This window comes from Urocitellus parryii, chromosome X (genome assembly GCF_045843805.1).
Source record: "Urocitellus parryii isolate mUroPar1 chromosome X, mUroPar1.hap1, whole genome shotgun sequence".
NCBI lineage: Eukaryota > Metazoa > Chordata > Mammalia > Rodentia > Sciuridae > Urocitellus > Urocitellus parryii.
In genome coordinates, this window is record NC_135547.1 from 38,612,585 (window position 1) to 38,627,364 (window position 14,780).

The window sequence follows — 14,780 nt, forward strand, 5'->3', positions numbered from 1 at the left end:
TTGTTTTGTTATTTTGGTCCCCTGACCTGGTATTGCTCTATATTAGGGAATTGTTCCAGTCTTCTGTACCCATTACTACAAATTTATTAAAAATCTGCTCTAACTAATGCTTGAACCTGGGAGTATATCAGGCATTCTGGTAGAACCAAAAGGAAGAGAGTGTAGGTCATGGCGAACTTGCTGCCTTTGGAAGCTCTACCATATTGGCAGTAATCTGCTCTACTGACTGCTCATTTTTCTTTCTTCCACTGAAACCATCATGTGCAGAAATAGGTGAGGCTTCCTTGCAGAGGTGAAACTAGAACTGGACCATGAAGAGTGGGAAGTAGCAAGATGGATAAATGGGGAAGTGGAGAGGCATCCTAAATGGGAAAAAGTGAAATCCTCTTTGAAAAGCAGCTTAGATACTGATCAAAACAGATGAAACTTAAACCAATCAAGAATCACTTTTGTTTAGCAATTTTGGAGAACATGCAACAGTAGGGGAGATTGGAAATGATGGCTAACTTACAGTGGGACAGTTGTCTGAGGAGCTCAATTTTTCTTTCTTCTCCTTGGCTTTAGGACCACTCATAATCACAAATATGTTTGTGGCCTTTTTTACCCTTAAGTCAACCTGTCTGAGCCCTCAGGAAATCCAAAGCAGAATCTAGTGTATGAGTTTGGTAAATGCCTCTGGCCATAATGAAAATGCTGGGCCAAAAAATCACATCTGATTGGCCTCCTGCTGACCTGAGGGCATGGGACAGATGGTGTCAACTTAGAACTGGAGCATAATGTGATACCAAAACACATATTATGAATCTGATGGCTCAGAAGTGACTCTTTAGTCACCACTCAAGGTCTGGCAATTTCTGAGAATTTCTGTATGGCAGAGAAACAATAATTGACTGCATGAGGGTGAAAACAGTGCTGTCACTATGGTGCAGGGGTTGAGAATTTCTAAGTTAAAATACAGAATATTGACTAAAATGTGTTACTGCTCGTTTGGAGTTCAGCATCAGCCTTATGCAGGAGCATGATCTCTAGTGTGGGAAGAAGGTGGTCACTGACAGGACTAGGTCACCCCGTAGCTCTTCCCTTATCAGTCTGCTTTCTTCCATCCAGGAATCCCATATTTATAGCTAGCTATAAGATATAAATGATAGACTATAACACTAATATGTATTTGGTATTATGCTGAGCCCATTCTATATCTTATCTTGTTTGCTTCTTTCACCTGTGAGGCAGGTACTATTATCCCAATTTTACAGACAGGGGAACTGAAGCTCAAAGATGGGAAGTAATAACTAAATAGGTTAGTTTAATACAAAATTCAGATAATAAACAATAACTAAGTAGGTTAGTTGAATACAAATGGAACATTATAAAGTAAGGCCTTTCCCCTCACTAGCACAGATCTTGGTAGCTACAATTTCAGCAAGCTCTCTCACATAAATTCTAAGTTCTGGAGTTTCACACCCTTTGCTCTGTGTTCTACAACCTTAATATGGATAAAGCACTTTCAAAGGCCCATATCACAATATAATTATCTAGAATATGACTCTGTCTTCCATTAACTCCTAGTATGAATTAGTTAATGGGACTAATGCTGAGGCCCACTAGCAGGACTTCAATGTAGTGGGTCAAAGAAAGTTTGGGAAAGATCTGGAAATCATAATACTCTGCCCAAGAAAAGTAGATCCAGTTATGTCATCACATCAAGGGGCAAAAAGAAGTGATGCTGGTTGGAGCTCCGAAAAGAAGGACTTAGGTTGTAGGTATCACCAGTTCAGCTGATGGACCGATTTGAACCAGTACCTCTACTTCTACTTTCCTTGCATTTAAAGGCCTAAAAGCCAGCCCAAATTTGTATAATGACTTTAAACTATTTAAGAAAGCAATGCAATAGCCCCATCTTCTCCCAGAGGTGCTAAATAGTGTTGCTAGGAGAAAACCCCTTCATCAAAATAAGACTGAGAACACAGAATCTTAACTATGGTCTATCTGAGTAGTAGGAACAGATCTGGGCTTCTGATGACCAGATTTGGAAGATTGATTTTTTTTTTTATGGTTAGAAGAGATCTAAAATGGTCATGTAGTCTAGCCCATGACCTTCCAAGTAAAATTATTTCAAACATAGTTTTTAAATTTAATTTTTGAGTGAGAAATACATTTCTATAATTCAAGAATGTGAATGCATATGTAGGTGTTTATATATAGATATGTATATTCATAGGTGTATACACACACACATATATATGTGTGTATATATATATATGTGTGTGTGTGTATATATATATATATATATGTGTGTGTGTGTGTATGTATATATATTCAGATGTCTGATTCACCACTGCCTCACATCCTACCTATTCTTGTCTTACTCCCACAAGAATAACTCCCCTGTAACTTATAGTACATTTTAATGTATCTTTCAGGTCTTCTTTTGAGAATACAAGTAAAATGAATACATAGTCTTTTTAAATTATATTATTTTTATATAAAATTTAGTACACTGTGCACATCATTTACACCTTATTCATTTAATAATATATTTTTCTATCACACTGCATAGAGAGCATGTTCATTCTTTTATATAACTACATAATATATCATTATATTAATGAGTCACCACAAATTTAACCAGGTGTCTAGTGATGGATATAGAAGTTGTTTCCATGTATTGCCAGTAAAAACAATGCTGTAATGAATAATTGCTATATATTTCACATGTGAGTAAATATATCTGCAGAATGAATTCTTAAAAGAAAAATTGCTGTGTCAAGTGTATGTGTATTTCAAATTGGTAGATTTTGCTAAATTGCCATCCACATTGTTTTTATCGGTTCTTCACAGCCTTTCCAAGACAGTATATTACTCAAACTTCTGGATATTTTTTTTATATAAAGAAAAACATGGTATCTTGATGCAGATTTAATTTGTATTTATATTTATCTTACAAATGAAATTGAACATATTTTCCATTCAGTGGATTAAACAAAGGGGAATGAAGGGAAGGGAGAAGGATAGGAATAGGAGAGACAGTGGAACTGATCTGATACAACTTTCCTATGTACACATATGAATACACCGCAATGAACATCTACATTAGGGGCAACCACAAGACTGGATCCCAGTTAGAATTAAGATATACTCAATGTTTATGTAAATATGACAAAATATACTCTAGTGTCATGTATATCTAAAAAACACAAAAGAAGAAATTGGGGGCTGGGGTTTTGGCTCAGTGGTAGAGAGATTGCCTAGCACATGTGAGGCACTGGGTTCAATCCTCAGCATGGAAGGAAGGAAAGGAGGGAGGGAGGGAGAAAGGGAGGGAGGAAGGAATTAAAAAGAAATTGAACATATTTCCTTATTTCAAAAGCCATTTCTGTCATTTGTCTATATTCTTTGCACATTGTTACTATTGGATCATTTGTCTTTTTCTAATTGATTTCTAGGAACTCTTTATATATTAGGGACAAATAGAATTTTTAATCCCAAGATACTCTTTCCCACTTGATATTATGTGGCAGTTTGTAATATTTGACTTCTTCTATTATGAACCTTTACATGTTATTTAAATACATTACTATTTATCACCTTTTAAAACCTCCTCTAATGAGAACATTATCCTATTGAAATGAGAGAAGAATCTTCTTTATCTTTGTAGCTTTAACCTGGCATTGTGGCAGACTTATCAAGGTTTTATCAAAGTATATTTAAGGTGAGGAAACTTGGGTGCAAAGAGATTAAGTAGTCTTCCCAGGATCACAAATCAGAAACATACCAAAGTGCATGTTTTAGTCCCTTTGGACTGTTATAACAAAATACTATAAACTGAGTAGAATATAAACAAGGGAAATTAATTTCTCACATTTATAGAAGCTTGGAAATCCAAGATCAAGTTGCCAGCAGATTTAGTGTCTGCTGAAGGTCCACTTTGTAGTTCTTAGAGGACACTTTCTCTCTGAAACCTCACATGATAGAAGGGGTAAACAAGCCACTTTAGGCCTTTTATAAGGACATTGATTTTATGAAGGCAGAGCATTTATATCCTAAAGCCTCAACTCCTAATACCATCATCTTGAGGGTTAGAATTTCAATGTATGAATTTCAGGGAACAAAAACATTCAGATCATAGCATCTGTGATCCTAGAGATCCAATGTTTGCAGACCCCAGAGACCAGGCTAAGTTGTTTTCTCTTGCATCATGATGAGATACAGAGCTGAAAAACACAATTTGCAAGCAGTGACCTACTCCACGAGGTCATTTCTCAGCCTTTCTACAATTTTCTCCTCAATTGGATTATACAATTCTATTTTGATGGATCTACGTGTGCATCTTTCTCTGTACCTCACAGGAAACTAAAGGGAGTATAAACCTCTTCTTTCAAGCCTTTATCTCCATTCCCTTCCTCCATCACTGCACCCAGCAGTTGATTGCAGATGTGCTAGTAAAAACGTCAGAGTACCATATAAACATTAGAATGAGGCTCAGCTATCAAAAGTGAAGTAGAAGCCAGAGCAATGATTGCAATGTCTAAAGAAGGGACAGCTTGGCACTGAGGAAATTAGCAACTGATCCCTCGAAGCTCTGGAGAGTTTTTCATTTATGTTGTCATAATGGGAGCTTGATCTGGAACTGGATATATACTAGCTGAGAACCATCCCATTGAGAAAATGGGGAAAAAAAGTGGAGGGAGAAAGGGGAAAGGAGCAAACAGATTAAAGACTTGGGGTCCAGTGAGTGGGGATAAGGGTAATACCAGGAAAAGAAAGAATAATGTACCAAAGGAAGTGGGGTAGGACCACAGACTTTTTGGTAAAAATTTCCAGGCACTTTGAAGAGCAGAAAAAATCTAGAACATGGTTATTCCCACTAAGATATTACTGACAATGCATAGCCTCTCATGGAAAGTCTTGGGATTGCAAAAATTGATGGTAAAAAAGCAGCCATTTTAGGCATCAGTGAGAGAAAAGGTATTAGAGATAGTTAGAATAAATGGTGCTTTTTGAGCACCTCAGAAATCATTCTGCTTACATATAAGATTTCCTCCCCTGGGGGAAGTGCTTTTTTCTCATCACATTTGTACTAATATGCCTTATTGCTGCTCTGCTTACTGTGTGATGTTCTTCCCCTTCTCCTTTTTATAGTGCATTGTGGGAATTTGACCGGAAACAGGGGAGATGGGAAGGCTAGACATCATGTAGCCTGGTCATTTTTGTTGTAGCATTCTCCTGAGGGGTCTTGGAGCCAGCATGGCTTTAGACTGACTTTCTGCCAGTTTTTGGCCAGGAACACTGAATGTGTTCCAAGGATAGTTGGTTAGAAGCCCAGCCACCTTGGAAAATCTGGGAAAGGAGAGGGTAGAGACTGAGGTGGCTTTTCTTGCTTCTGTGGTTGGGAAGCATACTGTGTTGGCCCTCTAAAGAGGCAAGGGGAGATTGAGTCTCATACCCCATTCTTAGAAAAATTGAGCCCCAAAGAGGTAAAGTGCACGGTTATGGAAATTGGTGCCCAAGCTAATGTTATGACCTAGTGATCCTATCCCAAAGGTTTCACATTCATTCTGCAAACAGAATACAAGCTTGAAGGCAGAGGAGTGCCTAGGAAGCAGTTGTATGATGTAGGTTAAATCTTTTGGGCCTCACTTTCATAATTTCCTGCCTACACTGTTAAGGATGTTCAAAGAGTAAAATGATAAGTGAGAAGATGTTAAGATAATTTTATTGCATACACTATTTGTAAGCTTGACCATAATTGCTTTATTTTTCTTTGATTCTCATTTGTCTTCCTGCCTTGCTTTCTCCGTGTCCCCTGTTGAGTAGATTAATAGATTCCAATGCTAGGTTACTCCCAAGACTATTCTAAGGAAGACTTTCTGCTTCCAGTAGAAAAACTCACTCCACAGTTGCCCTGCCATTTATACCTTAGTGGAAAACCAATTATAAAAATCGATGCACATTTTTAAAAAATATATTTTTAGTTGTAGATGGACATAGTATCTTTATTTTATTTATTAATTTTCATGTGTTGCTGAGGATCAAACCCAGTGCCTCACATGTGCTAGGCTATACTACTGAGCCACAACACCAGCTCCACATTTTAAAAAAATTATTGATCTTTTTAAAAAAATAAATGACAGTGGAATGCATTACAATTCTTATTACACATATACAGCACAATTTTTCATATCTCTGGTTGTATATAAAGTATGTTCACACCAATTCATGTCTTCATACCTGTACTTTGGATAATAATGTCCATAACTTTCCACCGTCCTTGTTAATCCCCTGCTCCATCCCTTCCCCTCCCATCCCTCTTCCCTATCTAGAGTTTGTCTATTCCTCCCATGCTCCCTCTCCCTACCCCACTATGAGTCAGCCTCCTTATATCAGAGATAACATTCAGCATTTTGTTTTGGGGGGGTGGCTAACTTCACTTAGCATTATCTTCTCCAACACCATTTTTTAAGGCTAAATAATTCCAAACTTATCCTGGAGGAGGGCATTCCAAAGATCTACTGGCTCCTGTCAAAGCCATGGCAAATACTATTTTGTAGATCATCATACTTTTCCTTTATCACAAAAGTCTGAGATTTGGAATAATTAGATCCCGTGAGCAAATGGTCCCGCTCCTGTCTTTTCTCTGATGAGTTTTACTCATTCCTGCTGTCTGGATATATGCACATATAGGCAGAAGCTAGAATTCTTAGCCCAGTGAAAGGGACAGTTAGTATAAGTTAAACTTTTCCTTGGAGTGGAGACTTCTTCTTTTTAAAGCAAAATTAAGGAAAAATTTTTAAATGCTGCAAAGTATAGAAATTTAATTATTACTCTAATTGTTGAAACTGAAGGAAAATGCACATGTTTTCTGGATATTTGGGGCCACATGGTGGTGGAGAGACAACACAGCCTTCACATTTTGTTGGTTTGGGTTTCAAATTAAATGATCTCTTCCTTGTTATAGACTTGAAGTGGTCAGTACCCTTCTTGATAGTGGCTAGGATGGAAGATTCTAGAATCAGTCAGATATTAATATCCAGGTATTGCCAACTTACAAGTTATTTGACAAATCAATTTGGACAAATCAATTTCTAAGCCTTAATTTTTCTCATCTGCAAAAAGGGCACAATTATGTCTACATTAGAACATGATTAGTAAGTGCAATGAAATAATGAGTGCATAAGAACTCTCCATTGTGCATGGCATTGAGTTAGGGCTCATGTATTGTTATATTATTATTATGGGTATTGTAGGTATTGTTAGCATTTATCACACAATAAAATAGAAATTATTGCTATTTATCAATCATTTCCATTACATTCTGGGAATTATTTTCATTTTTTTGTTTAAATTTTTGCTACCAGTGATTGAACCCAGAGGCACTTAACCCCTGAGCCATTTCTCCAGTACTTTTTATATTTTATTTTGAGACAGCATCTTGTAAAGTTGCTTAGGGCCTGGCTAAATTGCTAAGGCTGGCTTTGAACTCATAATTCTCCTGCTTCAGAATCCCAAGTCACTGGGATTACACGCATGTGCCACCACATTGGGCTTCATTTTGTTTTTTAAAAGAAGTTATATGGAGGTATAATTTGTCCACATAAATTAAACTGATATTCATCATAGTTTTGATTGATAGCAAGGATGGTCCAACTCTCTTAGCTTCTAATGAAACACCCAACTCGTTTTTTTCTCTCACTGTCCTGTGGCAGGCATTTTCCAAGTTCTGCTTGTGCCTTTTGATTATTCATAAATCAATGATCAGTTTAATCTTAGAACATGTTCATTATTATTTGGTGTGTGTATGTTTGTGTGTGGATGTGTGTGCATATACATGTATCATGTACTGAAGGAAACACAGTGAAAAGATTTCTAGAGATCATTCACTTAGAATTAACTCACCAAGTATATTGACCCTTTGCTACATGGTAACCCTACAGTAGACTCCATGGAGGAAAGAGACATTTGAGAATCCTGGTTCTTAAAAAGTAATACATATACAGATTGCAGAATCACATCGGTTACACATCCACATTTTTACATAATGCCCTATTAGTAACTGGGAGTTCATAACCCACTTGAATCTAATGTATGAAATATTATATGTCAAGAGCTTTGTAATGTTTTGAACAACCAATAAAAAATAAATAAAATTTAAAAAGTAATACATACACATGCATATATTGGTTGATAGAAGGTAAACTTTAGATTCAGGAGACCAGATCTTGATTCCTCTTTTCACCATTCACTAGCTTTGTGACTTCAGATAAGTCACTCAATCTCAGTTACTTGTTTCCCTGAAATGAAAGACAAGATAAGACTCTACCCTACTTGATCCACAGCATTGTTAAGGCTCCATTATAACAATATATGTGAAGCTTCTTTGTAAATGGTTTTCTAGGTTACCATGATTCACAAATATGAGTTCTAACTATTCAGATATCAAATGAGTTCTAATAATATTCAAATATTGAATTGTGTGATTTACACATCTTATTCCCTGAGAGTTCCTGACGGTGGACTGGGATTATTAGGGAATACTTTGTGGAGGTAAGGAAACATGAGCAGATCCTGTATCAGTTAGGATTTCAGTAACTGGAAGAGAGTGGAGAGAAGGAGCAATCTTGGTAGAGGGATTAACAATAAGCAAAACCTGCAGAGGCTGGAACAAGCATCCAAGAACTGATATAAAACACAATAGAAGCCAGATGAGGTGGTGCATGCCTGTAATCCCAGCGGCTGGTGGGGCTGAGACAGGTGATTCACAAGTTCAAAGCCAACCTCAGCAACAGTGAGGTGCTAAGCAATTCAGTGAGACCTTGTCTCTAAATAAAATACAAAATAGGACTGGGGATGTGGCTCAGTGGTCCAGTGCCCCTGAGTTCAATCCCTGGTTACCCACCTCAAAAAAACAACACAATAGAAGGTAAAGTTTCTATGGTAGCTATAATAGACTGTTCCTCTTCTGAATGAATAGGTGGAAAAGATTTAAAAGAGATAACATGGACTATTTCCTTTCAGGCAAGTTAATATCTTATTTATCTAAGACTTATAGCTCCATCAATGTAGGGACCTTGTCTTTGTTCTCTGTTCTCTCTCTAATGCTTATTACAATGCCTGACACATAGTAGGTGCTCAATAAATGCCCAATAAATAAAAGAATGAATGGATGATGATGTCAACTTCTATTTTTGTCGGCTGTTTTAGTGCTATGTGAAATCATTAGCCACTGAAGCAAGGATTGTCCTTTAACTCCCTCTATGTAGTACAGCCCCATCTGCTGTTGGGATTTATGAAATTCTTTGCAATGTTTTCAATACTTTATATGTTTTTTTTTCTCCACCCTGTTCCAGAAGACTCCTTACCCCCAGTGAACAGTAAGGTGACCAGCAAGTCATGTGAGTACAATGGGACTACTTATCAACATGGGGAGCTGTTCGTGGCTGAAGGGCTCTTTCAGAACCGGCAACCCAATCAGTGCACCCAGTGCAGCTGTTCGGTAAGACCTTGCCTCTCTGTGTCCCTGCCAACTCCTCCCCAAATAAGAAAGCTTCCTCTTTATTTGTGTTTTTTCCTCTGAGCTTACATTGTAAGATGTTTGAATGAAAGATAAATTATATTCAATCATAAACCTCCCTGCCAATCCAAACTCCTCAATTTTTACCAACTCCTTTGAAGAGCTCAGGCCCAGTTCTGTCCCAGGCTTAAAGCTGTAAGACTGCTTAAACGGGTGATGATGATCTGTTTGACTTGATCTTCATTCCTTTTGATAATTGTTATACCACCTAAGCCTTAGTCTAAGGGAGTCATAACTATTTGAAGCACTGAAAATATTATTGGTAGAAAATTCCGTGGCATTCTAGGGCCATTGTCGTTGGATAGGGCCACTCAATCCAATTCACAAAAAATGTGGTATCTATTGGTTACCATCTCTGAAGTATTTTACTAACCAGATAATTCCTGCTGTGCTACAATGAGAAAATTATATATATGCTTAATTACAATAATTCTTGTGACATCACTTATTGAAAGAGCTGCATATAGTTCACAAATAAAATACACTCATTCTGTCTTTACCTAATTGTGCACTCCAGAGAATAGCATAGATAAAACTAGGAAATGGAGTACAAAAGGGATATTTAAAATGAAGCATTAAGGAATAAAGTTAGGTATAGAAACAACTTCAATACTTGTAAGGGGCATTGAGCACTGGATAGCTAAGGAAATTTCTAGAATCTTCCCTTTGGGATTTATGGTAAACATGTAGTATCTCAGTAATATGGAAGAGCTTTATTGTGACCTTGATTTCTTAATGAGCTTTCAGCAAACCTTCTAGTCCCAGAAGGATATGCTTCTAAGAACTAAGAGAAAGGTTTAAGGAACACCATTCAAAAGATAGAATTTTAGGAAATGGAAATTATTGCAAGGACAGATGTAACCAGCAAGCAAATTGAATCCTCTCTCTTGTCTTGCACTGGATTGAGCTGCATAATTCAGACCATTTTGTATAATTTTGTATTACCTCAAGGAGAGCCTGTTTTTCTGGTTTGAAAAAGATACTCTAATGAATGTTACAAACAGTAGTTTTGACCTAAATCTTCATGCCCTTATGCTCCCAACATCCATCTCAGGTGTAATGGGAACCAAGGGATGTAGTTTACAAAGAAGGAAGAAGCAAGACTATATTTGATGGTTTAAAGGCTCGTATCAGCCCTCACAGAATACTTTCTACCACTTGGGACCAACCAGGATGCTTGGATTGGCTTGCTAACTCTTCTCAGACTTAATTTCTTGCATGGAGAAATAGTAAGCAAGCAAAAAAAAAATGCATAGTGAAATGAAGGAAGTACCTAGAACTGACTATGGAAGAGCAGCACCATGTTTTGAGTCCTTACTATATCCTTGGTACTGAGATAAACCTTTACAAATACTATCCCAGATCATTCTTATTTTAATTCTATTTCTCCTTGGCAGGAGGGGAATGTGTATTGTGGTCTCAAGACTTGTCCCAAATTAACTTGTGCATTCCCAGTCTCGGTTCCAGATTCCTGCTGCCGGGTATGCAGAGGTAGGTGTTTCACATACCAAGACCTGGGCTGCTGCCATCCTGAGTAGCAGAACTTAGAAAAGAGGAAAATATTTGTCTATTCTCTTAGGGAAAGGAGATTGGCTAAGGTAATCATAGTTTTCAGAAGTGCTTCACAAAAGAAGAATAAAAGCATTGATTTTTAAGGGCCACAGCCTAAAAGAAACTGTGTTGGAGTTCAGCAGGGAATACTGGGTGGGAGTCATCTAATGTGAAAGTGATTATATTTATCTCTCCTTCCTTAATCCTTTCTAGCTTGGTCCCTAAATTATTGTATCGTAAAACACAACCATTTCCATGCACATCCTTTAAAGGAAGAACAGACCTTGCAAAGTATTAATGTAACCATTTCAAAGACTGTGCAGACCAAAGTTAGTTCTATTTTTAAAATTTCGCAATAAAATAATGACAAGCTCACTAACAACAAAATGGGAGGCATCATCTTCTCAAATGAAAAAAAAATTAAATCATTGTCATCTTCTCAAACCAGTCTTCTTTGGGTTCCATTCCTTTTTTTTTTTTTTTTTTTAAGAATGGTACCACTTTTCCCCTCTAGGCTTCTAGGGTCAGAACTAGTCACTTTTAATTTTGCCTTTGTTCCCTCTTCATAAATAACCAAATTTATCAGCCATCTTGTGTGTTCCTCTGTTTTCCCACTGGCAATATCATAATATTGTCTTCTTTCCTTATATCCAGTCAACATGTTTTTGGAGTATTTACTATATGAAAAACAAGGTGCTAAAAGTAGGTATACATTAGTAAATGGAGTAGACATACAGGGTACTCCTAGACTATATGGCAGAATTATATGTATCACAAAAAAGTGGCCCCTTATTAAGATATGTTATTGCCATTTGCTAGAAAGTCTTTGGGAATGCATCTTTTTAGCTACAGCACCCTCATGCATTATATAACCTACACAACTATATGTAGCATACATGGCAGCACAAATATGTTCTTTGCTCTTCTGGAACTCTCATTCTACCATTCAGGCAAATAAGAAAAAATACATGAATAAATATCCAAATGTAAACAACATAAGTACTATTAAAGAAATAATGGACTGAGGAAATAACAGGTCTGGAAGACCTTTGACTAGATGACATTTAAGCTTAGATCTGAAAGATGGAAAGGAGCCATCCATGTAAAGAGCCTGGGGAAGAGTATGCCAGACAGAGGGAAAAAAAGTTTAAAGGCTCCAGGTAGGGAAGCTTGGAGCATACAATGAGCCTGAGGACAACTGTGGCTGGAATATGGTGATTGTGGTTGAAACTGGCAGGACAACGATATGAGGCTGGAGAGGTGGACAGATGAGTGAGACCATACATGACTTGGAAGGCCATGGGAAGAAGTTTTAATTTCAGCTTTTAAGCACATGGGAAATCAATGGAAATTTTTGAGCAAGATTGTGACATTATCCAGTTGATGTATCAAAAGATTTCACTGGCTGTAATTTCCATTTTAAAATGGAGGGATGCAATAATGCAAGTAGAGAGACCAGGGAGGTGACCTCTCTAGTGTGAAAGGGTGACTGTTTGGACTGGGGACACAGTACCAAGTGGTGGTTTTGAGTGGTGCCTCTGGAATCAAACTGCCTCTGGAATCAAATTGCCTATTCCTTTCTAGATAGATGACCTTGTTCAACCTTCCAAACAATCTTTTAAAGTGAGGATAACATTAGTATCCATCTCAAAAATGGTTCTGAAATTTAAGTGATATAACACAACAAAAGAACCTAGGTTATTGTGATGCATATAGTGAGGAGTCAATAATGGAAAGGGGACAGATTTGAAATATACTTAGAACACTGATTCTCAACTATGGGTGCAAATCAGAACTGTCTTGGTGGATTTCTGCCCCAACCAAGAGGAGGAGGAGGAAGTGATTCCAATGTTCAGCCAAGGCTAAGAAACATGAGTTAGAGGAAATATAGGGTTTGCTCAACAAGGAAAAGCTGGTGACTTATATTGCCATCTTAACCTTCCACAAAGATAGCCTTAACCTTGTTACATGCCTTTTCGAAAGTCTTTATGCTGACACATCATATTTACTATGTGCCACTCCCAATTTTATGCATTTGACATATATGAACTCATTTAATCTCATGACAATTCTATGAGGTGAGTCCTATTATTATTATACCATTTTATACATGAAGAAACCAATGCAGAGAAAGCTTAAGAACTTTACACGAAGTCAAGTAACTGGTGAGTCTAGGAGCTAAGAGCTGACTTCTGGAAGCCTGGCTCAAGATTCGAGCTCTTAACCATGATACTCTGCCATTGAAAGATATGCTGCCTATTGCCACTAGAATACATGTTAAGCCCTTGACTCTGATGCTGGAATCCCCCATTGGTCTGGCTTCCATTTACCTCTACAGCCCAATATTCTTCCATTCATACCCTTCAGGTTTCACTCATATTGTTCTTGTGCTTTCTTACCTTTGTACTTTTGCTCTTTCTTCCCTCTTTTAATGTTTCTCAAATTTTATTTTGCTTCAAAATTTCCTAGACAATGTGTTGAAATTCATATCTCTGGAACATACTTGCAGGTACTCTGATCTAGTGGCCTTGGACTGGGGCCCAGGAATCTGATAGATTGTATCATCATTCTGATGCAGAATGGTAGTGTATGGACTATCAGTTTGAGAAAACATTCCAAAAGTCACATAACCAACTGGAGATAGCCTGGAACCATGGTTAAGAGTGGGAGCAGGGAATGGTGCCTCTTAGTGGGAAATTATTTCCCTTCATTCCAGCCTATGAAGATCCTGCCAGACCTTCAAGACCTATCTCCAAAGCACTAATTAGGTACTAATGCAGTTAATCATCATCAGGACATATTTTGATAAACACTATATGGAAGGCCTTTCTCTCTTCTCTGCCTTCCCACCTCTATCCCTAATTTTTGTACTACTTAAAAGCATTTTTTAATCCTGCAAGCTAAGAGTAAATCTGCCTCTACATTTACAGTCCCTTAGCACTTAACCTGTGTCTCTCCAGTAGCATTTATCACCTGTCATCTTAGTCGTTTATTATCTATATCTGTGTCTCTCATCCCTAATAATGTATAAATTTCTTAAGGCATCAATTCTTTCTGGTTCATGTTTATTTCCCCCACTGCACTAGGCATGGAGTAGGTGCTATTTAAATGACTGCATACTAGGTTGGAAAGATTACTAGAAGGTTGCCCAGGACTTGAATTAGATACTAAAGTACTAAAATGACATATAATTATTGTTTTTACTGACTGTTGTATCAGTCTGTCATTGCTATAACAAAATACCTGAGGCTGGGAAGTTTGTAAAGAAAAGAGATTTACTTAGCCCACCATTTGGGAGGCTGCAAGTCCAAGCACCAGCTCTGGTGAAGGCCCCTCTGACAGCATCACCTCATAGCAAATGGTATGATAGTGGACCACATATAAGAGGTAAAGATCACATCTCTTCTAGACAAGAGGCGAGAGAGTAGGGAAGAGGTCAGGCTTGCTTATCTGTAGCAACCATATCTGGAGAGCTACCAGGATCTCATGAAAACTATTTTAATGCCTTCCAAAGGCAATCCCTCCAATAGTCATTCCACCTTTTACATGTACCACACCACCTCATAATGCTGCAACACGGGGAACTCCATTCCAAGTTCAGGAAACTTTGAGGAACAAACCACCATATAGCATTGGTGGAAGATGTTACTGACTATGTATC

General features: G+C 37.6%; 1 protein-coding gene across 2 annotated transcripts in view; it reads left to right on the forward strand.

Annotated features, from left to right (window-relative positions):
- Positions 1–14,780, forward strand: part of Chrdl1 (chordin like 1) — a 111,442-nt gene that overhangs the window by 56,095 nt on the left and 40,567 nt on the right. Inside the window, exons 5-6 of one of the 2 annotated variants that reach the window (XM_026396788.2) lie at positions 9,345–9,490; positions 10,966–11,059. In XM_026396788.2, coding sequence (XP_026252573.2) covers positions 9,345–9,490; positions 10,966–11,059 — 240 coding nt within the window. The remainder of the gene's footprint in view (positions 1–9,344; positions 9,491–10,965; positions 11,060–14,780) is intronic. The other variant, XM_026396789.2, reaches the window with a different exon arrangement.